Below are 27,320 nucleotides of genomic sequence, written 5' to 3' on the forward strand. Positions count from 1 at the left end.
GCAACCTGCCCGCAGCCACCTGTTCTCAGGCGGAGAACATGTGAGAACACTCGAGAACCTGAGGGCGCGTTGATCTCGGGTGAGGGGGGGGCTCTGCACAACGAACTCCCACCCACCCTTGAGGTCCCACCCGAAGAAAGGTTGCTAAGATCTCTGCAGTGGCTGTGGAGTCAAATTTTGGCATAAGACCTACATGCCCAAGCTTCGGTCAAACAGCAAAGGGGCTGGATTCGATCAGATAACAGAAGCAGCTATTACAACCCAAGGAAAACGCTGAAGGAGGTAAAGATCGCTATCTCTCAATACGGGACAGATTTTAAAAAGAAATAAGAGGCAAAAGTGGATTTAAGAACTTGATTCTTGAAAGCTTATGCTATAATAAAAATACCTGTGGCTGGGAAGAGATAATAGACTGTGAGAAAGCTTAAAAATCACGAGAACTGCTGTGCAACGTAGAGGAACAGGAAGTGCGTCAGAACCATAAAGAGACAGAAGAGAAGGGCCCTTCTCTTAAACGTCGGAAGTAGGGCGACGCCACTTTGAAAGAGGGCAACTGGTGACTTCAAAGAAAATGGAAGTAGGCCATCTTTAAAGAAGGTAAGGGTGAACGCTTCAGTATAAAACCATAGAGAAAAAACGCCCAACATTTTGGACAGTTTAAAACAGCATTTGAGAAAAATAAATTGGATTTGGACTTTCAAAAATAAAAGAAAGTAAAAAAGTAACAGCACGGATTTAAGGAAAAGGGCAGACTCGTGGGAGCAAAGCAGAGCTAGCCCCACGATGTCGAAGAAAGAGTGGCAAGCTACAATGGAAAATCTCGATAAAAAAGTTTCAGAGGGAAATAAACAGCTTAAGGACATGATGCTAGAGATGGCGAAAGAATTAAAAGACTTTAAAGAGACCCTTAAATTGGAGATGGCAGAACTGACAAAAGGCATGGATAAAATACAAAATGATCTACAAGTTACACAGCAGAGAGTCAACGCAGTAGAGGAAACGGTGGAAACTTTAGCAGATGTGCAAAAGACTGAAATGAGGGGGATGAGAGACAGAATGGCCGTGGCAGAAAGTAAACGGATGGAAAAACAACTCAGATTTTGCTCGGTCCCAGAAGTAGAGGGAAAATCAGCCCAAGAACAGATTACAGAAATCTTGGCAGAATACCTGGGGAAAGAGGAGGAAGAAATTGCAGCTTTCTTAGACGTGGTGTATAGAATCAATTCCAGATTTGCAGCTCAGAGGAAGTTACCAAGGGATATGATTGTTCAATTTACGACTAGAAGCACAAGAGAATTAATTGTGAGCAAACAATTTCAAGATCCATTAGAAGTCGATGGAAAAGTGGTGAGAATCATGAAAGAGTTGCCCAGATCGGTGTTGTTTGAGCGGAAGAAGTATAGAGAACTGGTTCAGATGCTAAAGGAGCTGAAAGTCAGATACAGATGGGAAATACCAGAAGGACTGACATTTGAGTTTGGTGAAGTTAGAAAGAGCGTTAGATCTGGACATGAGATGGAGACTTTTATTAGGGAAAATGAAAAGGACTTACCAAAAACTATAAGAAAGTGATCATGGAATGTAAAGTTATATCTTGGAATGTTAATGGACTAAATTCACCTTGTAAACGCAAAGCTACTTTCCACTGGCTATCAAAGCAAAAATGCAATATAGTTTGTCTGCAAGAGACACATATTAGAAAGCAGGATGAAAAATATTTGAAATTTGTTAAATTGGGAAAAGAATTTGTTGCTGCTTCTAAAAAGAAAAAGAAGGGAGTTGTATTATACATAAAAGAAGAATTGCAGCCCAGACTAGTCTTAAAAGATGCAGAAGCCAGATATTTAGCAGTGGAAACTATTTGGAATTCTAAGAAAATATTGATGATCGGGATCTATGCACCTAATGGTGCAAAAGAAATTTTTTTTAAGGACTTAGAGAAACAATTAGATGAATTGACCTATGATCACATAATACTGGCGGGTGACTTCAATGGTGTCACAAACCTGGAAGAGGACAAGCAGTCTAAAGCTGCTCACAAAAAAAGAGGACTATTACCAAAAGCGTTCTTTATGCTTAAGGAACAAGAGAGTTTAGAAGACGTGTGGAGGAGACAATACCCTAAGAATAGACAATATACATTTTATTCTGCAAGACATTTTACACTATCAAGAATAGACATGATCTGGGCCTCTAAAGAACTGACGTTATGGACCAGAGAGGTGGAGATAATGCCAAAGGTAGGTTCAGACCATAATCCAATCATGTGGAGATTTGGGGAAAATAATAAAAGAAAAGGATGGAGAATAAATGAGGACTTGTTACAAATAGAGGAGAAGTGCCGACCAACAAAGTATGGGATACATATAAAGCGGTGGTAAGAGGCATACTAATAGACCTGAACGCAAGAACTAGGAGGAAAAAGGAGGAAAAAAGATCTGAAATTTTGGATAAAATAAAAGCCAAAGAGATACAACTTAAGAAAAGACCGGGGGGGGGGAGATATATCAGGATATTAAAATTCTGCAGGAACAATTGACAGCAATGGACAATAAAGAATTAGAGTGGAATTTAAAGAGGATGAATCAGAGGTCTTTTGAAGGTGCAAACAAACCTGGGAAATATTTGGCGTGGCAGCTAAAAAAAAGGAAGGAGAAGAAAGTCATAAGTAAAATCCTAGAAGATGATAAGGTGCTTATGGACCAAGCGGCTATTAATAGAGCCTTTTTCAAGTTTTATGCAAAATTGTACCAAAAAAAGAAGTGAGTAAAGACTTAATAGCGGAATACTTGGATAAGATGAAAATCCCGACAATTCCTGAAAAATGGAAAGAGAAACTAAATAGGGAAGTGACGGAAGAAGAAATAAAGGAAGCTATACAATCAACGAAGATAGGAAAGGCGCCAGGACCAGATGGACTTAACGGCAAAGTTCTATAAAGTGATGGCTAACGAACTGGCGCCATTCCTGAAAGAGGCAATGAATGGAGTGATGCAAGATCAAAGGATTCCTGACTCATGGAATGAAGCCAATATATCGCTGATACCGAAGGAAGGACAAGACTTGACTAATGTTAAAAATTATAGACCAATTTCGTTGCTGAATAATGACTATAAAATATTTGCAAAGGTGTTGGCAGAGAGGCTGAAAGGATGGATGTCGGAATTCATTGCTGAAGAACAGGCGGGATTTTTACCTAACAGACAAATTAAAGACAATTTGAGGACAGTAATAAACGCTATTGAATACTATGACAAACACTGTGACAAAGAGGTTGGTTTTTTTTTTCGTAGACGCGGAAAAAGCATTTGACAATCTGAACTGGGATTTTGTTTGCCACCATGGAAAAGCTGCAAATGGGAGAAAAGTTCATACAAGCGGTCAAGGAAATTTATAGAGACCAGAGTGCAGCAATCATTGTGAATGAGGACTTGACAAAAAAATTGAAAATTCGTAAAGGAACTAGACAGGGATGCCTGTTGTCTCCATTGTTGTTCATTTTGATTTTGGAAATATTGATGATTCAAATACGTGAAGACGATACAATCCGAGGTATGAAAATAAAAGAGTTCTCCTACAAGGTCAGAGCTTTTGCGGATGACATAATGCTAATAGTAGAGGATCCAACTGAAAATATGCCAAAGGTAATAGAGAAAATAAAAGAGTTTGGAGATTTGGCTGGATTTTACGTGAACAAAAAGAAGTCAAAGATCTTATGTAAGAACATGACCAAACAGAAGCAGCAAGAGCTAATGGAGATAACAGACTGTGAGGTGACTAATAAAGTAAAATATCTTGGTATTGAACTGACTGTGAAAAACATAGATTTGTTCAAAAACAATTACAAGAAATTGTGGATACAAATAGAGAGAGATTTAATAAAATGGAACAAATTGAATCTATCATGGCTGGGAAGAATTGCAGCAGTAAAAATGAACGTTCTACTACGTGTGATGTTCTTGTTGCAAACCATACCAATTATCCGAGACTCCAAACAATTTGACAAATGGCAAAGGAAAATTTCAGACTTTGTGTGGGCAGGCAAGAAACCATGAGTGAAAATGAAGGTCTTAAAAGATGCGAAGGAAAGAGGTGGCTTGCAACTGCCCAATATAAGACTGTACCATGAGGCAGTATGTCTTGTATGGTTGAAAGACTGGATAACTTTAAAAAACCGTAAGTTACTGGCCCTGGAGGGACACAAAAAAATATTTGGATGGCATGCATACATGTGGTATGACAAAGTAAAAGCGGACTCTTCGTTTTGCACCACTACATTCGAAGAAGCCTCTTCACGGTCTGGAAAAAATACAAGTTGTATATGGAAGAGGGAATTCCTTCATGGGTAGTTCCGTATGAAGTAATAGATCCGAGAACTGTCGACAATGAACAGCAATGTCTAACTTACAAGGAGATTACACAAATACAATATTCAAAACTGAGAATAAAGACAGAAGAAGAATTGTCTCCTTGTTATGGATGGTTCCAGTACAGACAGATTAGAGACCTTTATAATGCGGACTGCCAGAGAGGAGGAATAAGATTGGAAAATTCGGAGTTAGAGGAAGTGTTATTACAGGAAGGCAAGAAAGAAATATCCAAGATTTATAAATTACTTTTAAAATGGTTTACGGTGGATGAAACAGTAAAAGTCCAGATGGTGAAGTGGGCAATAAACTTTCATAAAGAAATAACAATGGAAGCATAGGAATACCTATGGAAAAATACAGTGAAGATTTCAACCTGTACGGACATTAAAGAGAATGTGTACAAAATGATTTACAGATGGTATTTAACACCAAAGAAAATTGCGCTGGGAAATACCAATATGTCAGATAAGTGCTGGAAATGTAAAAAACATGAAGGATCATTATATCATATGTGGTGGACATGTGAAGTAGCTAAACAGTACTGGGGAAAAATAATTGAAGTAATAAATGAGATTTTACAAATACAAATAAATAAGAACCCAGAACTGTTGCTACTGAACTTGAGAATGGAGACAGTTCCAATGCAGCACAGAACATTGTTATTTTACATGACAGCAGTGGCAAGACTTTTGTATGCGCAGAAATGGAAGATGCAAGAAATACCAACTGTAGAAGACTGGATTTATAAATTGCTGTACATGGCAGAAATGGACAAAATGACAAGGAAACTTAAAGATCTTGACCTAGGACAATATATTGTTGATTGGGGGAAACTGAAACAATTTCTGGAAAAAAAATGGGATGTAAAAGGAGAACTGTGGCAGTTTGAAAATTTTTAAAGAATAGTGTTGTAATGACAAGAGAGAAGGGATCTTACCATTTAGGGGGAATGTAATTATAATCTAAGCTTATATAATATTTAAGGGGATTTTACATTGAGTATATGGGATAATGAGAAGGGGTAAACAGATATCTCAATGAGGTATACTATATATGATATATGACATAAAACAATGGGTTAGTAGATCAGACTCTATATATAACATAATATGTGGCTCTGTTGTGTGGTGATGTGTGCTATGCTACATTGGTAGCATAGCATACAACATATATATAATATATTATTGCAATATATACTATATTGATAGTGTATTTGATGGAGTATATGCTGAAAAGAAAAGAAATAGAATAAGTTTAAAGTAAGAGATAGGGTGATCTTTGCTATATATTATATTATATTAGTATGTTATATTGAGTTGAGATATACTATATTGATAGTAGGTTTGATAGAGGTTATGTAAAAAATAAGAATGTGCTTAGAATAAGAGATATTGAATTAAAGTTGGTAGGGAAATATAAATGAAATAGTTTTAAGTAATAAGAAGGGTTAGGGGTTGGAAAGCTGTTGGAAGTCAATAGGGAGGGGGGAGGAAAAGGGTGGGGGATAGAGCAAGGGGTAAAATGGGATTGTGTCAAATTTGCAGAATTTTCTTTGTTTTACCACTCACTAATAAAAATTTTATTAAAAAAAAAAAGAAAGTACTTGGAGTGCTAAGGGGAGTGGTGCAAGCCGTATCCCCAAGAGGGTCTGAGGAGGTGCTCAGGTGGATTGGTGCTCAGCTTCTAGTTGCCCGAGAAAACCTGAGGAGGTGAGCCCTTGGCTGGCCCTTGGCTTGCAGGGGGGCTTTACATATAAAAGTGCTCCCTGCGCACAATGAGACCACAGACAAGGTAGGGCTTGATACTGGAACTGGCAGGGTCAGCAGTAGACATGGGCATGAACCAAAAAAATTTAATGAACCAGCAGTTTGTGATTCAGTGCCGACGACGATCCCGAGATCACGAACCGCAACAAACATTTCCCACTGCCAAACCGGTTCGCGGTTCATGGGGCACAGAACGCCCCCCCTGGCACTTATAGAGAGCCCATATTCACAGGGAATGTTTTGCAGACTCTCCTACAGCCATCATCCAAGTTTGGACAAGATTGCAAAAGGGATCTTGGAGTTATATGCTCTCCAATCCAAGGCCCCCAGGAAACTCCCACTCGATACAATTAGAGCCACCGGTTGACGGTGGCCCAGTGTACAGAAGGTGGGTTTTGATGGCGGCTGCCAGGCCTGGTGGGCATGGGAAGGTGGCAATGAGCCACCTCCCCTTTAGGGGTGGGGGGATCTGGCTGCTAGCCGGCAGCACCCCCCATGTGCCTGCCTGCCAGGCCAAAGTGGAGTGTGCTGGTATTGCCAGTGTGGGTGGGAGAGGATATGACATTCAGACAGGGGCCTGATCCCCCAGCCACCATGGGTCCTCACCCGAGGGTCCCACTGAGGAACAGTATGGCAGCAGCCAACAGTACCCACCTTCCTGCCTTGCTGGAAAGGATAGGAGGGAAAGGACATGTCATCATGAGGAGGGGGAGGGGGAAGATCCCTCAGCAACCGCGGGTCCTCACCCGAGGGTCCCACTGAGGTACTCTGTGGCGGCAGCTGATAGTACCCACCTTCATGCCTTGCTAGAAAGGATGGGAGGGAGAGGACCTGTTATGTGGGTGGTAAGTGGGAAGTTCCCCCTGCAACAGCCAGGCCAAAGTGGAGCGTGCTGGTATTCCCGGTGTGGGTGGGAAAGAACATGTCATTTGGACAGGGTCCTGATCCCCCAGCCACTGCGGGTCCTCACCCGAGGGTCCCACTGAGGAACAGTGCGGCAGCAGCTGACAGCACACACCTTCTTGCCTTTCTGGAAAGGATGGGAGGGAGAGGACATGTCATCATGAGGAGGGGAGGGGGAAGATCCACCAACAGCCACGAAGCCTCCTCCTGAGCTACTCTGTGGCGGCAGCCAAGAGCACCCACTTTCCTGCTTTGCTGGAAAGGATGGGAGGGAGAGGACCTGTCATGTGGGGGGTAAGTTGGAAGATCCCCCTGCAACCGCCAGTCCAAAGTGGAGCGTGCTGGTATTCCCGGTGTAGAATGGAAGGAGGGTGATGACGGTGGTCACTGGGCCTGGAGGGCACGGGGGTACGGTGATGAGCCACCTCCCTTTTAGGGGGCGGGGGGTCTGGCCACTCACCAGAGGCACCCCCATGTGTCTGCCTGCCAGGCCAAAGAGGAGCACACTGGTATTCCCAGCGTGGGTGGGAGAGGACATGTCATTCGGACGGGGGCCTGATCCCCCAGCAACTGCGGGTCCTCATCCGAGGGTCCCACTGAGGAACAGTGCGGCGGCAGCCGACAGCACACACCTTCTTGCCTTTCTGGAAAGGACGGGAGGGAGAGGAATGTCATGTGGCGGGGAAGTGGAAAGATCCACCAACAGTTGTGAGGCTTCCTCTGAAGCTCCCACTGAGCTACTCTGTGGCGGCAGCCAACAGCACCCACCTTGCTGCCTTTGCGGAAAGGATGGGAGAGGAGATGTCGTTTGGAGGGCTCGCCCAATACTGCAACGGGTTGGCATGGGGGGCTCGGTGGGCTCAGAAAGGTACTCATGCACCATGGCCCCCACTGAGTCCTCCACTGAGAGGGACACGCCCGCCATGCAGCGGCCAACCACGCAGCCCACCGACGAGGCCCAGAGATCAAATGTGTCCGTTGGGGTGGCTCTTCCCTGGCGTGGCTCTCTTCCCACCTCCTGTCCCTCACCCTCCTCCACCGCCTGCCCCTCGCTGCTGCCTGGTTCCTTCTCTCCTGCCCTCTGTCTCTGGAAACAGAGCACCGCTCTGCAGAGCTCCTTTTTCCACTGCTGCATCTGACCTGCCTGCGTGGCGATGCTGCCCTTGATGCGGGGGTCATAGAGGGAGGCCAGTTGGTATGGCGCCTCGCAGCGTAGAGGGTGCAGGCGTTCAGCAATGCAGGCCTGGATCCCCCATACAAAGTCCCGGACCCTGCTGGGGACTCTGCTTGTGCTGGAACTCCTGGGCCAGAAACCAGTCGAGGCCATGGATCAGAGGGAGGACCTGACCCAGGCTGGCCTAGTAGGAGCACAAGAGCTCAGTGGCATCCTTGAAGGGTTTCAGGATCCGGGACATCTGGCCAAGGACTCTCCAGTCCAGGCTCAACTCCTCTCCCCTCAGCACATCCAAAGAGGACAGGATGTCTTGCACCAGGCCCTTCTGCTCCACCAGACGACAGATCATGTCATAGGTGGAGTTCCAGTGGGTGGGCTGGTCCTGGAAGAGTTGGTGCTCGGGGTCCCCTCCCTCCCCCTGCCTCTGGAACAGCTCGTGGGAAGAGTTGATGCTGTGGGAGAAGCGGGAAGCGATGCAACAGCTGCTGTCCAATAGGTTGCGTGTCCACAAGGTTCCCTCGTCCCAGCTGTCCCTTGGCTTTCTCCCCAGCCTGAGCACATCCCGCATCACGAGGTGCAGCTTGTGCGCCATACACACCAGGCCCGGGAGGTATGCCTCTTTCAGGGCTGCCAACATGTTGGTTCCCGCGTCTGTGACCATGAAGCCACGGACAAACCCTTCCACCCCGGACGTCCACTCACTCAGAGCCGTCTGAAGAAGAACTGCCCTGTAGCCCAGGCTCAAGCTGGGCACCTTTTTACGGCTGCCAGATCTTGTCCTGGAGTGGTGGAGGTCCTCTGGTTGCTACCAATGGGCAGTGATGGCAAGGTACCCATGATGGCAGCTGCTCCACAGGTCAGCCGTGAAGTGCACTGTTCTGCCATGGGCGGTTGACAGCTCTCTGCGCACCAGGTCTCACACTGACTTGTACAGGGCAGGCATGACTCGATGCCCAATGGTGCGCTGTGACGGCATGGAGAACCATGGGGCAAAGTGCTGGAGCAGCATTTGGAAGCCCACGCCCTCCACGACTACGGGGAAGCCTTGCAGGGGGAAGCCTTGCAGGGCAATTGCCTGTGCGACCACACGAACGCCCACCTCCTGAGCCCTTGACTTCACCCTTTTCAGTGACACCACCCCCAACCTCGATGGAACAACTTTCCCCAGGGTGGCCTGCCTGACCCTTCCGCTCCCACCAGCCACACCCTCAGGGCAAGGCTTCTTGCTCGTAATGCATTCCAGAGACCCTCCCACTGATCCCGGATCAGACAAGCTGGTGGCCCTTGGTCTCCCCCCGACAGATGTTTCGCTGGCCGAGGGCAGAGACCACAGGTTCAGGTGGTGCCTCTTCAGGTGCCGAGTCAGGGCCATCAATGACAGGTGCTTCGGGTCATTGCTTCTGCACATCAGGCCCTTGCACACACAGCACCGTACCACATGGGGATCAGTAGGAAGGGCCCGAAAGTGCCTCCAAACATTTGGGTTGAACCATGGCCCACTAATGGTTCGAGGGGAGGGAGGACGAAGGGTTACTGCTGGCTGAGCCACGGAGCTGGCAATGGAAGATGGAGTGATGGGTGGACTGCAGGCAGGGGCAACACCACTGGTAGTTTGGGATGGGGACGGGCTGGATGTTTCCTAGAACCCCAACCATTCCTCCAAGGATCCCCCAGCCTCCTCCTCCTCAAACATTTTCAGGAGCTCCTCTTCTGCCACTGGCAAGAGCTCTTCAGCTTCCTCCACAGCTGCAACTGGTGATTTTGGGGGAGTGGGACTCTCCGCTACTCCAGAGCCCTGCACTGCACTGCTTCCCATGCTGCAACTGGGACAATCTCTGCACTTTCCCCCACGACCACTCTTGTCCCCCACCCGAAGCCTCATAGTGCCAGCAAACAACAATTGAGGAAAAGAGATGACACTGTGAACCCTCAGCTGAGATGCCCACCGATCTTGGCCCCAGGGCCTGGCTGCAGCCCTGGCACCAGAGGGAGGGAGGGACTAGAGCCCGAGCCCACCACTCCCACAGACCTGACCAGATCAGGCACTAATGTGAGCCCTCAGCCAAGGGGCCCACTGAGCTTGGCCCCAGAGCCAGGCAGCAGCCCTGGAACCAGAGGAGATAGATCCCTATCCCCCAAATCCAGGCTGAATTATACTCCCAGTCTCTCTCCCCAAAGGCTAGCAAGTAGCAAGCAAGAGCTCTGTCCCACTCCACTGCTCACTGAAAGTGAGACCCAGCCTGGGAGCCCACAGCTATTTATAAGCCTGGGTCCCATTCAGCAACACAAGAGGTCTGCGTTTGGCCAACAGAGCTGCCAATCGGGGATTGCAGGGATGAGATTGGACTGCCTGTGACTACAGAACACCCCCCCTCCCTCCCCTGGGTGTCTTCTCCCAACTTTGCAGCTCCGTGGTTGGAAGGAAGACCTGGGCTGTTTCCAGATGGCTTACCTGCCTCTGGAACGTTGCGTCATCTTGCGGGGAAAACGCGAAATATCGCGTTTTCCCCGCAAGATGGCGCAACATTCCGGAGGCAGGTAAGCCATCTGGAAACGGCCCTGCTGATCAAGGAAAGCTGGGCTTCCATTCGGGTTTCCAGGGCGACAGAAGGAGAGCAGACAGAGTTCAGGCATTCCCCCAGCTCTGTTTCCAGGGGAATTGATTGCTGGCCCCTGACTGATTGGCTTCCCGAACTGTGGCCGAACGCACCAAACCAGGCTGCTTCCAAACGCTGGTTCAATCGCGATTGCGCGATTGCTACTTTCGTGGGTTTTTGAGGTTCATAATGCGGTTCGTGCCCATGTCTAGTCTGCAGCAGATGCGACCGACTCTGGACAAATGTAGAAGCTTCTGATTGTGCCTGCTTGGTTCCTGCCCAGTAGAAGAATTAATGGAGGGAGTTAAATGGTAGGGCAAACATTTCTTAAACTGCTGTTATAGTGGGCAGGAAAACTGGCTCTTCGTTATAGGAAGCTATTGCCCTGTGAGAGGGAAGTGGTGGAAGAAACAATGTGTGGGTGGAGAGCATTTCCCATTGCTGATTTCTCAAGGAAACTGTTTAGGAAACTGCCAACATCACTTGCACCGCAAGTCTAGCTGCTCAACCGCATTGGCATGCTTGAACTTCCGTAAATGATTAGCTGATCTCACCAACATGTGCTGTCAATTTACTCAAGGCCTGCTGATGGCCATTCAACTGAGGAGAGCTTCCCTCTCCCACTCTTCAGCTCCACTCTTCAGCTCCACTCCTCATGCAGTGGCCTAGACTAGAGACCTACTCAGGAGTATGCAATTACCTGACATTGATAACCACGTCAAACACTACGTTGGCTTTAGGTCCTGTACACGTCTCAGGAACTGTGTGCACCTCCAGTGCGAAAGTTTCTCCCTCATGGCGGGGCTGCACATTGTATTTCAAGGTGGTCTGGAAAGGAAATGGCAATAGGATGTCTCACTCCAGGTTGTTCCTTCACAACTTGCACGGACTTGTGAGCCGACCCAGCTTCACACCCTGCACTGGGAGGTTGCTTGTGAGGCTGCGATCTGTATCCTGTCCCATTTGGTCTCTTCTCCTCTAAACAGTTCTGAGGCTATTCCTCCTTGTCATTGGGTCCATTTGTTCAAGGCACAGGAGCCTGTCCTGCCTCCCCTTCTTATTCTCCAGCCTCCCCCCACTCTGATTTGCTAGGGGGCAGTCTGGGACACTGAAACGACCCCAAGGCAGGGCAAGTCCTGCAAGCTCTGCTTGTGCCTGGCCATCAGTGGGCCAGTTTCCCCTCGATTTCTTTCTCCATTGTGAATTGTATGTTCAGGTGGATGTTGTTGAGATGATTCAAAAATTCCATCAATTCTTCCTCCCCATGGCTCCAAATGATAAATGTATCATCCACAAACCGGAACCAGACACTAGGTTTGTGGGGTGCTGATTCTAGAGCTGTTTTTTTTCAAAATGTTCCATGTAGAAGTTTGCTATAACTGGGCTGAGAGGGTTCCCCATGGCCACCCCATCCATCTGTTCATAGAATTCGTTTTCCCATTGGAAGTAACTGGTTGTCAGACAATGGTGGAATAAGGCTGTTACATCCTCTGGAAAAATCTGATTAATAAGTGCAATAGTGTCTTTTACTGGAACCTTAGTAAACAGGGATACAACATCAAAACTGACAAGTATGTCCTGTGGATTGAGTTTCAGAGAACTGATTTTGTTGATGAAATGTGCTGAATCTTTGATGTAAGATGTGGTTTTCCCGATGTGGTCCTGCAGGAGATCGGCCAGATGTCTAGCTAATTCATATGTCGGTGAACCAATGGCACTCACGATGGATCGGAGTGGGACTGAATCCTTATGTATTTTAGGGAGTCCATATAGTCTAGGTGGCTGTGCTTCTGCCTTGCATAGTTTTCTGTGCATGTCGGGATGTAGTGAGGAATTCCTGATCAGCGTATTTGTTAACCTGGTGATTTTGCAGGTGGGATCTTGTTTTAGTTTTTTGTAGGTGGAGGGGTCCAGGAGTTCCTTAATCTTCTTTTTGTATTCTTGATCAGCGCATATAACACGCAAGGAGAGAAATGCCATCAAGACCCTCAATGCAGATCCAGACATCATCATTCTACCAGCTGATAAAGGCAATGCTACAGTGATCATGAAAACAGAGGAATACAAAAAGATTTTGCAAGTGGGATCTCGTTTTAGTTTTTTGTAGGTGGAGGGGTCCAGGAGTTCCTTAATTTTCTTTTTGTATTCCTCTGTGGATGATACATTTATCATTTGGAGCCATGGGGAGGAAGAATTGATGGAGTTTTTGAATCATCTCAACAACATCCACCTGAACATACAATTCACAATGGAGAAAGAAATCAAGGGGAAACTCCCATTTCTGGATACCTTGGTCATCCGCAAAGCAAACTTTCAGTTAGGTCACAAGGTCTACAGGAAACCAACTCACACTGATCGGTACTTACACAAAAACTCCAATCACCACCCCCGACAGAAAAGAGGCATAATGAAAACATTAGTAGACCGTGCAAGACGGATATGTGAGCCGCACTTTCTCAATGAGGAAATTAATCATCTAAACCACGCACTTCAGGCAAATGGCTACTCCAGAAATGAAATCCGAAGAGCAATCAAACCCAGGATAAATCAAACAACCAAGGGAAAACAGTCTCCTACAGGAAAAGTGTTTTTGCCATACATCAAAGGAAACACTGATCAGATGGGAAAGCTTATGAAAAAGCATAACCTTCAAGCAGTATTCAGACCCACCCGAAAAATACAACAGATGCTACGATCAGCAAAAGACAGTAGAGACCCCCTCACCTCTGCAGGAGTATACCGTATACCCTGCAGCTGTGGACAAGTTTACATCAGGACCACAAAGCGTAGCATCCAGACAAGAATAAAAGAACATGAAAGACACTGCAGACTTGGACAACCTGAAAAATCAGCAGTGGCTGAACATAGCCTAACTCAAACAGGGCGCAGTATCTTATTCCAGGACACCAAAATACTGGACAACACTTCCAACTACTTTGTCAGACTGCGCAGGGAAGCCATTGAAATTCACAAGCATAAGCAAAACTTCAACAGGAAAGAAGAAACCTTAAGAATGAATAGAGCATGGGAGACTTCCGGTTTGGTGTTATGGCGAGCTGAAGTGGTCCAAGGAGCTGGACCATCCGAGTTGCTGCTTTTCTGGCTGGCGAGGTGCCTTGACCACCTGCAGCCCCCCGCTTTCAGGCAGAGAGCGGGCAGGAACGCTTTGTGACCCCGAGAGTGATCGATCTCGGCAGGGCGGGGGTCTGAATCAAGGACTCTCCCCCTGCCTTGAGGTCCCCTTGAAGAAGGGCGGCTTTTAACTCTGCAGCAGCTTTGGAGTCAACGAATTGGCATAAGATCGTCGAACCCAAAGCCTCAGGAACAAATTTGAACAGGATTGGCAAAAGAAACAGTGATTACAACCCGGAGAAGAAATTAAGAGGTAAAGATTACTATCTCCCCCTACGGACGCGAATTTGGCTTAGGGACTAAAGTTTAAACGTGGAAAAATAGGGCTAGACAAAGTAGAAGTTTTATGAAAGCCATCTGGAAATTTTTTTTGAGACCTTAAAAATCATTAAGGCGTAAAAGAACTGAAAAAGGATTTTGTTTACATACCTGTGGTCTGGGGAGATAGCAATGCGGAGGGAAAGAATGTGGGAACAGCGGAAGTATTGCGAGCAGACAGCTTGTTTAGGTGGGAGAGCAGTGAGACGTGTGAAGAGAGACAGGAAATGCGTCAGAGAACCAGCGAGTAAAGCACTAGAAGGATCGGCGGACCAGAAGAGGAAGCGGAAGGACACCATTTGAACAAGGGAAAGGTTAAAGCTTCACCATAGAGTATACCATTGAGAAAAAATGCCCGACATTTTGATTGGCACAGCAGAAAAAGCTGGGAACTGTGTTGAACTATAAAAGACATTTATAAAACAAAATTAATAAACAGAAAAAACGGAGCTTAGAAAGAGAGCAGACTCGTGGGCAGGTAGTAAATCAAGCCCAACGATGTCGAAAAATTGGCAGATGGCAATTGAACATTTGGACAAAAAAGTAACAGATGGCAACAAGGAGCTTAATGAGTCCATACAAAAATCACAACAGACTTTACAAGAAGCACAACAGACTTTGCTAAGTGACATTAAAGAAGCAATAAAATCTGAAGTAGCAGAGTTGGCAAAAAATATTGATGAGATTAAAAAGGAGCTCCAAGTTACCCAACAGAAAGTTCAGGAGGTAGAGAAAAAAACAGAAAGTTTAGCTACAAGCCTTAAAGTGGAGACCTCAGTGTTAAATGACAGGATGGCTATTGTGGAATGTAAAGGTATGGAAAAACAACTGAGATTTAGGGGCGTTCCTGAAACAAAGACGAAATCAACCCAGAAGCAAATTACTGATATACTAGCAGAATTTTTAAACAGACAACCAGAGGAAATTGCAGCTAACCTAGATATAGCCTACAGAATTAATTCAAGCTATGCACTGCAAAAGGATCTGCCAAGGGACATTATTGTCCAGGTAAATACAAAAAGAATGAAAGAAGAAATTATCAACAAGCAGTTTCAAAGCCCACTAGCAATGGAGGGGAAGCGAGTGAGAATCATGAAAGAATTACCAAAGAGAATTTTGTTGGAGAGGAAGAAATATAGGGATCTAACTCAGATTCTAAAAACCCTGAATATAAGGTATAGATGGGAAATACTAGAAGGTCTGAGCTTTGAATTTCAAACCTTGAGAAGAGTCATCAAATCATGGCATGATTTGGAGGTTTTTATGGCAGAAAACGAAAAAGACTTACCCAAACCAGCCAGATCTTGAACATGGAATGTAAATTAATATTGTGGAATGTAAATGGACTTAATTCACCTTCAAAACAGAAGACTTTATTTCATTGACTGGCAAAACAACATTGCAATATAATTTGTTTGCAAGAAACCCATATAAAAAATCAGGATGCTAAATATTTAAAAAATAAGAAATTGGGGAAGGAATTTGTGGCGTTAGCAAAGCAAAAGAAGAGGGGAGTTGTAATTTACATAAAAGAAGACTTACAGCCAAAAGAGGTTATTAGTGACTCTGATGGCAGATATTTGGCTGTAGAATTTATTTGGAACTCCAAAAAAACTTTAATTGTGGGGATTTATGCACCGAATGGATGAAAAGAACAATTTTTTAACGAAATAGTGGCACAATTAGACCAAATGACTTATGACCAGGTGATACTAGCTGGAGATTTTAATGGTGTTGTGGATTTACAATGGGATAAAAAAACGAAGGCTACTAAAAATAAAATGGGAAGATTGCCTAAATCCTTTTTTCAATTGGAAAAACAGGAAAACTTGGAAAATATTTGGAGGAAATACAACATAAAAGTGAAGCAATATACCTACTATTCAGCAAGTCACCAATCTCTATCAAGAATAGATATGACCTGGGCGTCTAAAGAATTAGCTATACAGACAAAAGATGTGGAAATAATGCCAAGAATAAGCTCAGACCATAATCCTATTTTATGGAGGTTTGGAATGAGACCCAAGAAATTAAGATGGAGACTGAATGAAGACCTTCTTCAAAACAGAATTAATCTGGATGTTCTTCAAAAAGAGACCAAATATTTTATTCAGTTTAATGTGGACCAAGGTGTGCCAATCCAGAAGGTATGGGATGCATACAAAGCAGTTATCCAGGGAGTATTGATTGACTTAAATGCTAGAGATAAGAAAAATAAAGAATTGAAGTTAAAGGAGATACAAGAAAAGATAAATAAAAAAGAACAACAATTAAGGAAAAGACCAGGGAAAAAGAAACTGCAACAGAAGATAAAAATTTTACAAGAACAAATAAAAGCAATGGAACACGAAGAGCTGGAATGGGAATTGAAAAGATTAAGACAAATTGGAAAGATTAAGACTTTTGAAGGAGCCAACAAACCTGGAAAATATTTAGCGTGGCAATTGAAAAAGAGAGAAAAAATCAATAAGTAAAATTGTGGTCGATGGTAAGGAACTAATTGATCAACAAGCAATAGGTAGGGCATTTTATAAATTCTATGCTAATTTATACCAGAAGAAACCTATAGACATTAACCAGATTGATCAATATTTGCAAAAGATAAATTTACCAGATGTACCTAATAAATTGAAGGAAAGACTAAATGCTAAAATTTCAGATGTGGAAATTACCGAAGCAATACAAGCAACAAAACTGGGAACAGCACCAGGACCTGATGGAATATCAGCGAAATTTTACAAGATAATGGCCAAAGACATTGCACCATTTTTGCAAAAGGTTATGAATGGAGTATTGGAAGGAAAAGAACTGCCAGAAACGTGGAATGAAGCGAATATAACACTGATACCAAAGGAGGAGCAAGACTTAGCTAATGTGAAAAACTATCGACCAATATCTTTGATAAATAATGATTATAAAATTTTTGCTAAGATTTTAGCAGAGAGATTAAAAGACTGATTGATAGAATTTGTTGTAGATGAACAAGCAGGCTTCTTGCCAGATAGACAAATTAAAGACAATTTGAGAGTGGTAATTAATGCAGTAGAGTATTATGAAAAACATCCAGAGAAGGAGGCTGGCTTTTTTTTTGTGGACGCAGAGAAGGCATTTGATAATTTGAACTGGGACTTTATGTTTGCAATTATAGAAAAAAATGCAGATGGGCAAGGAATTTATTTATGCAGTGAAAGAAATATATAAAGATCAATGTGCAGCAATTGTGGTAAATAACGAATTAACAAAAAAATTGGAGATAAGAAAAGGCACAAGACAAGGATGTCCACTATCGTCATTGTTGTTTGTAATGGTATTAGAAATTCTATTAAGGCAAATACGGGACGATGGCAATATAAGAGGCATGAAAATTAAAGGTTTCTCATATAAAGTAAGAGCATTTGCTGATGACGTGATGGTCATAATTGAAGATCCAATTCAAAATATGCCGAAGTTGTTAAACAAGATAAAAGAATTTGGAGATCTTGCTGGGTTCTACATTAATAGAAACAAATCTAAGTTGCTATGTAAAAATATGACTAGTACACTAATATGCTATATTTGCTCTATATTTGCTCTATATTTGCTTTATTGACTATGCCAAAGCCTTCGATTGTGTCGACCATAGCAAGCTCTGGCTTGCATTGAAGCAGATTGGAGTACCAGCCCATATAATCAGACTGATGAGATCACTGTACACTGACCAAGAAGTGACAGTACGAACTAGATATGGAGACACAGATTGGTTTAAGATCAGAAAAGGCACCAGACAAGGCTGTGTTCTCTCCCCATTCCTCTTCAACTTATACGCAGAAGTAATCATGAGGAAGCTCAACCTGGATGAGATGAACATTGGGGTAAAGGTTGGTGGCAGAACAATCAGCAACCTGCGATATGCAGATGACATTACACTGCTAGCAGAGAAGGCTAAAGATCTGAAGACTCTGATCATGAAACTAAAGACAACAAGTGAAGTAATGGGGCTTCAGCTGAACATCAAAAAAACAAAGATCATGACCAATACTAACAAACGAGTCGATATCAAGATAAACAATGATGAGATCGACGTGGTTGACAACTTTGTCTTCCTAGGTTCACAAATCAATAACAGGGGTGAATGGACACCTGAAGTAAAGCGGCGAATCACACTTGGACGCTCAGCAATGGTCAGCATGGATTCAATCTGGAAATGCAAAGATGTCACAATAAGCACCAAGCACCAACTGGTCACAGCCATTGTGTTTCCTATAACAACCTACGGATGTGAGACATGGGCCTTAACAAAAATGGACAGGAGAAAAATTGACTCATTCGAACTGTGGTGTTGGAGACGACTCCTGAGGATCCCTTGGACAGCAAAAGTAACAAACCAAGCTGTCTTGGAACGCATAAAACCTGACATGTCTCTGGAGGGGAAGATTACAAAGCAGAAGCTCAGCTATTTCGGGCACGTAATGCGGGCCAACTCACTAGAAACATCAATGATGCTAGGAATGGTGAGTGGAATGAGGAAGAGAGGAAGACCAAAAACCCGCTGGCTGGATACCATCATGAAAGACACTGGACTGAACATGAAGGAATTGAAAGAAGCAGTCAGAGACAGAAAGGCCTGGAGCGATACGATCTACAGAGTAGCCAAGGATCGGACACGATTAAATGGCTAGGATTGGGTTGGACACTAATATGCTATGTAAAAATATGACTAGTACACTAATATGCTATGTAAAAATATGACTAATAATAGTACACAAAGTAAAGTATTTGGGGATTGAGCTCACGGCGAAGAATATTGATTTGTTTAAGAATAACTATGACAAGTTGTGGCAGCAGATAGATCGTGATATGATTAAATGGAACAAATTAAACTTGTCAAGGTTAGGTCAAATTGCGGTGATTAAAATGAATGTGCTACCAAGGATGATGTTTTTGCTGCAAACAATACCAATAGTAAAAGATAAAAACAATTTGAAAAATGGCAGAGGAAGATATTAAATTTTGTGTGGGCAGGCAAGAAACCAAGAGTGAAAATGAAGATCTTGTATGATGCCAAGGAAAGAGGTGGATTACAATTGCCTAACTTGAGACTATATCATGAAGCAATTTGTTTAGTTTGGCTGAAGGAGTGGATGACATTAAAGAATCATAAACTATTGGCATTGGAAGGATATAAAAAATATTTGGATGGCATGCGTATTTATGGTATGACAAAGTCAAGGCAGATGCTATGTTTTTACATCATTATGTGAGACGGAATTTATTCATTGTTTGGCAAAAATATAAGAGATACTTAAATGAAGAAACCCCATTGTGGATTGTACTGGCTGAAGTTGTTAACCCGAAAATGGAATATAATGGTGAGGAATGGTTGACTTATAAAGAAATCTTGAAATTGGAGCAAAAAGCAGTTATAATTAAAGCAAATGAGGAACTACCATTTCATTATGGGTGGTTCCAATATAGACAAATTAAAGATTTGTATGACTCTGATCGCAGGAAATCAGGATTCAGAACAAAAAACTCGGAACTAGAAGAATGTTTATTACAAGAGGGGGAAAAATGATATCTAATATGTATAAAATTTTGTTAAAGTGGTTTACTGAGGATGAAACAGTTAAAGTGCAAATGGTAAAGTGGGCTATAAATTGTAATAGAGATATCACAATGGATGCATGGGAGTACTTGTGGAAAAATACATTAAAAATATCAACATGTACTAATATAAAGGAGAATGTATATAAAATGATATATAGATGGTATTTAACGCCTAAGAAATTAGCTTATGGGAATAGTCAAATGTCAGACAAATATTGGAAATGTAAAAAACAAGAAGGTTCGTTTTATCATATGTGGTGGACTTGTGAACTGGCTAAACAATTCTGGGGGAATATTGTTGAGGTTATGTCAGAAATATTGCAGAAAAAAGTGAACAAAAACCCAGAGTTGTTATTGCTAAGCATAAGTTTAGAAAAGGTTGCGATCCAAGATAGAACGCTAATGTTTTACATGACAAAGGCGGCAAGGATGGTATATGCACAATTATGGAAGACTCAAGAAATACCGACAATAGAAAATTGGATCCAAAAATTGTTGTATATGGCTGAGATCGACAAGCTGACAAAGAAAATGAGAGAACAAGAGTCTGAAGAATTCTTTATTAACTGGGGGAAATTTAAATTGTATTTGGAAAAGAAGTGGGATGTAAAAGGGAAATTATGTATATTGGAGAATTTTTAAAGGGGGGGTAAAGTGATCTTTACGGAGGGAATATATATTTGTGAGTTTAAGATAAGAGAATGGTATTAAGAAATAATATTTTATTTTAAATAATATAACAATATGTAGTAGATATAATTAGATAAGGGGTTAGAAAACTGTTGGAAGTCTACAAAGAAAAAGGAGGAGGAGTGGGTGGGGGAAACTAGGATATGGGGGATAATAGATTATGTATGAAGTGACTTAAGTATTAACTCACCCAATAAAAATTTATTAAAAAAAAAGAATGAATAGAGCATGGTCTCCAGTTCTGAAAAACACCAGGCTAACAAAACACTCTATACTCGACAATAGTCCTGCAGCGAAGATTAGCACATCAAGTACCAATCCATATGCAAAAGAACCTCCTCAGGATACAGTGAAGCCTCCCTCCATTAGCATTCCACACCCTGGGAAACTCTTACAGGATGACTCAGCTCAACCCCACCCCTCCTGAGTAGATACAAATGACCTACATCTTTTCCACACTGTGACACTGAGAGATCTCTGTCTTTTGGTGCTACACCTCTGAAGATGCCAGCCACAGCTGCTGGCGAAATGTCAGGAACTACAATGCCAAGACCACAGCAATACAGCCCGGAAAACCCACAACAACCATCGTTCTCCAGCCGGGAAAGCCTTCGACAATACAAGTTGGTTAGTCTTAAAGGTGCTACTGGACTCTTTATTACTTCATTTCTTCATCTTCATTCCACCATCTCCAAGTGGGAACTCTCCATTCAAAGCATAATAGAGCTTGAAGGGGCCTTACAGACCATCTAGTCTAACCTCCTGCCCAATGAGGGAACAGCCTAAAGCATCTCTGACAAGTGTTCATCAGCCGCTCCTTGAAGACTGCCAATGAGGGGGAGCCCACCACATCCCCCGGCAGCCGATTCCACTGCTGGATTACTTTTAACGTGAACATGAAGACGTTTCCCCTAATGTCCAGCTGATACCTCCTCTCCTGGAATTTCAACCCATTGTTTTAAGTCCTATCCTCTGTTGCCAATAGGAAGAGCTCCCTTCCCTAAGTATTTTAAAGAGAGCAACTATCTTTCCTCTCAACCTCCTTCTCTCCAAACGGAACTTTCCCAAGTCCTTCAGTCTTTCCTCAAGGCTCAGTCTCCAGGCCCCTGATCATCCTGGTTGCTCCCCTCTGCACCCTTTCCAAATTGCCCACATCCTTTTCAAAGTGAGGATCTCAGAACCGCACACAGTACTCTAGGTGGGCCTGACCAATCCGGTATATGGTGGGAGGGACAAAGACAACATATGCTGTTGTGCCTTTGTTGATGCACCCCAAGATTGCATTTGCCTTTTTTGTTGCTGCATCACACTAGCTGCTCATATTTAGCTTCCTATCTGTACCCCCAAGATCTTGTTCACACACACTGCTTCCCAGAAATCTATCCTCCATGCTTTGCATTTTAGTTACCCAGGTGCAAAATCCAGCATTTACCCATGTTAAATTGTATCTTATTCAAATCTGCCCACCTTTTCAGTGTGTTCAGATCTCATTGAATTCTATTCCTATCTTCAAGGGTGATTGCTGCTCCTCCCAGTTTTATTTTAATTTTGTTTATGTCATTTATAGTCCATCTTTCTCCCTGAGACTCAGGGTGGATTACACAGTGGAAGATCAGTGCAGTCAATATCAAGAACATTTCCATAAACAATGCCATAGGGTAAACAGATACAAGTTTACAAAGACATAGCATTAGCAGGAATCCAATATCACATAGTGGCGCGGTTTATGGTTCCTGACTCATTAGAGGATCATCAGAGACCCCCTCCCTACAATAGAGCTCTCCTATCTCAGTAAAAAGCCCTTTTGAATCATTTGGTTTGCATCATTTGGTGTCACCTGCAAATTTAACGAGTCACCCCTTCACACCCTGGTCCAGATCAGTTACAAGAATATTGGAAAGCACATCCCCTGTCACTTGCCTCTTCCAAGCACCCCTATGATGCTCACCTGCGCGTAGACACACCCTTCTCCCGTCACTTGCACGCTGTAGTCTCCTGGCACTTTGGCCACAGCTCCGCACTGAAGCAGCAAGCGGTTGTGTTTGTCCACCTGAAACTGGTGCTGGACTTCCTTCCCAGAGAGCAGTTTTGCTTCTGCTTGTGCATCAGTCTTGGAGTAGGTGGAAGCCCCGTACAGGGAGAGGGCCTGCAGGGCAACCACGGTGTCCTGCAACAGACGTCGAGAGATGAGTGGGGCTACCCTGGGATAAGGGCCAGTGCGGCGGAGCGGCTAGAGTGCTGGTTGAGGGTCTGGGAGACCCCAGTTGGAATCCCTGCTCTGCCATGGAAGCTCATCGGTGGCTTTGGGCCAATCACTCTCTCTCAGCCTCTCCTGTCTCACAGGTAGGCCGCCCTTTGACTCAGGAGGACAGTCTGGTGCATATTGGCTGAAAACTGCTTTGTGGAAAATGAAGATGAACCTCAAGTTCTGAATAGTTATGCTCTCTTGGCATCGCCACAAGTAAGCGGGTGAAAAGAATGTGAAGATGGATCTCAGTGTTGCTGGGGTGGGGAGAACACTGTTGTAGTCCTCTTTTGGACTGGAAACACAGTGGGATATAAAGAAGACATGGATTTTAATCACTTGCTTCCTTCATCCCCCTCTTTGCCCTCATCCTTGGACTTGTCTTGTCTCTGTGAAAATGGCAGCTGTGTAAATCTCCCTTTTCCCACTTCTGCCTCGTGTCTGAATTGTTCATACTTCATATGAGTGAAACCAAAAGTTATTATTACCAAAAAGCATACCAACATGATATGAAAATAAAAGGTTAATTGACAGGACAGCTGAACTGTAGAAGCATCACCTCTAATCAAGAAATCACTCTGGGGTGAATGCTGTCTCCCCACATATCACAGGCCCTTGGTACAACAGGGTCTGACATATAGGAGCAACTGCCTCCCACCCCACGTTTTCCCATCAGCAGCCCCACACCAAACATGAGATGAAAGTCCTCCGCGTAGAGTTGCCAGCCTCTAGGTGGTGGCTGGAGATCTCCTGGAATTACAACTGATCTCCAGGCAGGGGCGGTGCCAGGGTTTCTGGTGCCCGCGGCTGCCCCTACATGTGCACGCATGCAGTGTGCATGCGCCCCCCCAGACTGCGTGATGACATCACCATGTGATGACGTCATCATGCAGCAAAGCCGGCCCCATTGGCCGGTGGGTGGGTGGGATGGAGCGCAGAGGCTGCCCACGCTCCACACGCCGCCCTGGACGCTTGCTGTGCCTGGCCCACGGCTGCTGCGCCCGGCGTGTGGTAGTGGTGGCAGTGGCAGTGGCACCCCCTCCAGTGCCCTCTCCGGTGCCCCAGTGCCCGTGGCGTTTGCCTCTCCGGTGGCACCAGCCCTGTCTCCAGGCCATAGAGATCAGTTCCCCTGAAGAAAATGGCTGCTTTGGTGGGTGGGCTCTATGGCATTATACCCTGAGAAGGTCGCTCCCCAAACCCTGCCCTTTCAGGGCACCACCCTCTAAATCTCCAGGAATTTTCCAACCTGGAGCTAGCAACCTCTATTGACTTGTATGGAGCATAGCAAAAATACTGCCACCTGGAAAATGATTGGGGAGGGGGACACAGTAAACAAAGAAAGGAGGGGGAGAACCCACAATTCAACCCGAAATGTACTGTAGATGCTACAAGGGTCAAGCTAAAATCATAAAATATATTCAAAATAGATATTTATTGTACAATGTACAGTAATAAAATCAAAAGAGTCAAAATAGGGGGCCTGAAGGCAGAATAGATAGATATTGGTTTCTGGAAGTGTGGGTCTGTTTATTACTAAAGTGTGTATTATTGGCCATTGAGGAAGGCCCTTGGGCCTTTGGTTATGGTCTTGGGTTGGTCATTTGACATGTCTATCAACTGTATTGGGAGAATGTTGCAGCTTATCTAAAGCTTTCCTCTGTAGCCTGACATTCAGGCCCTTTGCTTTTAATCCTTTAATTTTATTACTGAGGGGGATATAGGGCTTTTTCTGGGAAAAGAGGTGGTGGAACTCAGTAGTGGAACTTAGGACCATTCAATGACGTCACTTTGGGCTAGCCGGAACAAGGGAGGAGTTTTTTAAAGGTTAAATTGCCCTCTGCGAAAATGGTCACATGGCTGGTGGCCCCACCCCTTGATCTCCAAAGTTTAGATCTAAACTCCCCTCTGTCTGGAGGTTAGGGGGCGGGGCCACCGGCCATGTGACCATTTTCAAGAGGTGCCAGAACTCCGTTCCACCGTGTTCCAGCTGAAAAAAAGCCATGGGGGGATGCAATTCATTTTCTCCAAAGATCCTCCCCGCAGTTTTTCTAATTTCATCTCATTGAATGGTATAGAGAAACGGATGCACAAATGGGAAAATTCTCTGGGAGAAAACACAGAGCCCCCCCCCCCCCCCGCTGCATCCAACAAGGAGAGGAAGGACAAAAAAATCTTCATCTGGGCAGTAAAATAGCTTGTGCAGTTTCTGAAATAAAGTAAAAAGCTGCCCACAAATGATATAAATCAGAAAACGTGATAAATCTCGAATAAAGGATCAAAATTATACTTTGTTTGTCATGCTTTGTGAATCCCTTTGTTCCCACTGCAATTTTTTTGCCAATTACAAGCAGTACCTCAAAAATTTGAAGGAAAAAAACCCCACACAACCCTGCCCGCCTCTTGCTGTGGGGTCTTGGCGGGAAAGAGCTTACCTGGGCAGAAGAGAACCCCCCTGTGGGATTCTGCTGCTTGCTGAGCCATTTGACAATCTTGGATGCTGTTGTCAGAGCCTCCTTGGATAGCACTGGCTTTTCGGTGAGGTGAGCAAGGAGCACGTAACCTGTCATCTCTACCTCTGCAGAGGAAGCCGGGGGCTCGTAGAATGGCTGATTGGGCTCCTTCTGTTGTCTGCCAGGCTTCTGCCAATGCATGGAGCCATCTCCTTCAGAGACGGAATCAGAGAATTCTGGTAACTACTACAGGCATTTTCACACATGAGGCTTAAAGGGGCTCTTTCTCAAAACTGCTGCACTGGCCAGAATTCCTACACACGTGCTTCTTCTTCTACTTTCTCTTCTGCATATTAACTTGAATAGCAGCTGAGAGGCCCATTGCTGATTTAATAACAACAACACTGCAGCGCTGTTGAGGATTCAAAGTCCTTCAGATTCTTTATCTTGTAATTGTCACGCCAGCCGCATAATATTGGCCATCTTTCTATCACCGCATTACAGGAATGGGCTGAGGCAGAGAGCCGGCTGCTCAAAGCCGCTACAGTGAGAGTCAAACCAGGGGACTTCCTGCTCTAGAGCTCAGATGTCTGGCAAAGGTCTAAGAGTCATCTAGCCTAGAGAAGGATACTACATGGAAACAGGTGGCTTCATTGCATAGATCTGTTTCTACAGCATATCGCTTTGTGCATTTTTCAAACAAAAAAGAAGTTAATATGTTTTAAAAATCAGTGAAACAATAAGGGGATGGAGCCACCTTTGTGAAAAGGAGTGTGGGAGTGAGATTGATTAGGATAGCTCTTGCTCTGCTATCTTGGCAGCTCTGGGCATGCCACCCCCCGCTGCCACCTGCAACATGGAAGTGAGAATACTGGGCGACTTGCAATGTTGCTGCGTAACGGGAACAGTTCTTCCAACAACTGGCAGACAGGTGGCAAACTGAGAGTCTCTCTACATGAGACATGGGACACATGAAGAACACGTGTCGGGAGATGCCATGAAGGGTAATTTAAAAAGGCAGAGCCAGTAGCAGGCCAAAGGCTTTGCTCTACACTGGCATTGTGTGAAGGGGCTGTGAAATGCCAGAAGGGAAACTTCAGCCCATTAGAACCTCTGCAGGTCCAAGCCCGGCTCTGGAAGGCAGCTCCAGCCCATTTCCATTCCTCGCTGCTCTCTGGTTGCGACTACCCCAGGTTTAGACTGGAGAGGTGAAATTGACAGAGCCTTTGGGGCAGCGAAGATGAAATTAACAAACCCTCTGAGGAGGCATCTCCGCCGGCTCTGTCTTTTAAAACTACACTTCCTGGCTAACATTGCATCTCCCTACACTTGATGAACACCCGCTGAGGCATCTTGTGCAGAGAGACTCTGAACCAGTGAGTGATATTGCCTCTCTGAGAACCTCTCTGTTAAGCACTAGACTTATGTTATTTATTGTATATTGTATTGTGCTTTAATCAGGTTGTGATCTTCTCTGAGCCTGCATTGCAGGGAGACGGACTATAAGACTAATAAATAAATAATAGGTTGAGCTGAATCCAGCAGAGGGGAGACAGCAGCATAGTGCGGCTGCATGAAAAAATACAGGAAGGGTGGACGGACACATCCCCCCTTGAGTCAGGAAACAGAGGATGGGGTCGGTGCGGGAATTGCTCTTGAAACATGTTATCCTCTCTGGAGCGCCCTTCTCACCTTCTTTTACAGCTGCCTCCTCAAGGGAGGACAGCATCTCTTTCTTCTTCTCCTCTTTCCCTGCCAAGGCAAAGGCATAGGCCAACAGAGCCCGGGTGTAGACGTGGATGTCTTCTGCCTGGGCCGCAGTCTCCAAGCAAAAGAGAGCATTGCGCACAACAGGGTGCTGGAAAGAAAAGGACAAAGATACTCGTCTGAAGCCGCCAGCACCATTTCTGAAGGCTTGGCAAGACCATTGTGCATGGCTTGTATGGCACCTTCATACCCGCTGCCAAAACCACCTGATACCCATGCCTGCATGGTACTGCACAGAACAAATCAATAGAAAGTCCCTTCTCAAAGGGAGCTTTATTCTTTCCTGATAGAACCCCCATGGAGGGAGAAGGGGAATACTCAC

At 44.5% G+C, this 27,320-nt stretch overlaps 1 protein-coding gene across 1 annotated transcript in view; it reads right to left on the bottom strand.

The window, feature by feature from the left end:
* LOC129345705 (alpha-2-macroglobulin-like) overlaps positions 1-27,320 on the bottom strand; it is a 91,146-nt gene that overhangs the window by 5,901 nt on the left and 57,925 nt on the right. The window contains exons 28-31 of the mRNA XM_055002931.1: positions 26,924-27,089; positions 25,214-25,443; positions 22,485-22,703; positions 11,511-11,638 (exon numbers count right to left, since the gene is read on the bottom strand). Of these exons, the coding sequence (XP_054858906.1) occupies positions 11,511-11,638; positions 22,485-22,703; positions 25,214-25,443; positions 26,924-27,089 (743 nt within the window). The remainder of the gene's footprint in view (positions 1-11,510; positions 11,639-22,484; positions 22,704-25,213; positions 25,444-26,923; positions 27,090-27,320) is intronic.

The sequence above is a fragment of the Eublepharis macularius genome, chromosome 18 (genome assembly GCF_028583425.1).
Source record: "Eublepharis macularius isolate TG4126 chromosome 18, MPM_Emac_v1.0, whole genome shotgun sequence".
Lineage (NCBI taxonomy): Eukaryota > Metazoa > Chordata > Lepidosauria > Squamata > Eublepharidae > Eublepharis > Eublepharis macularius.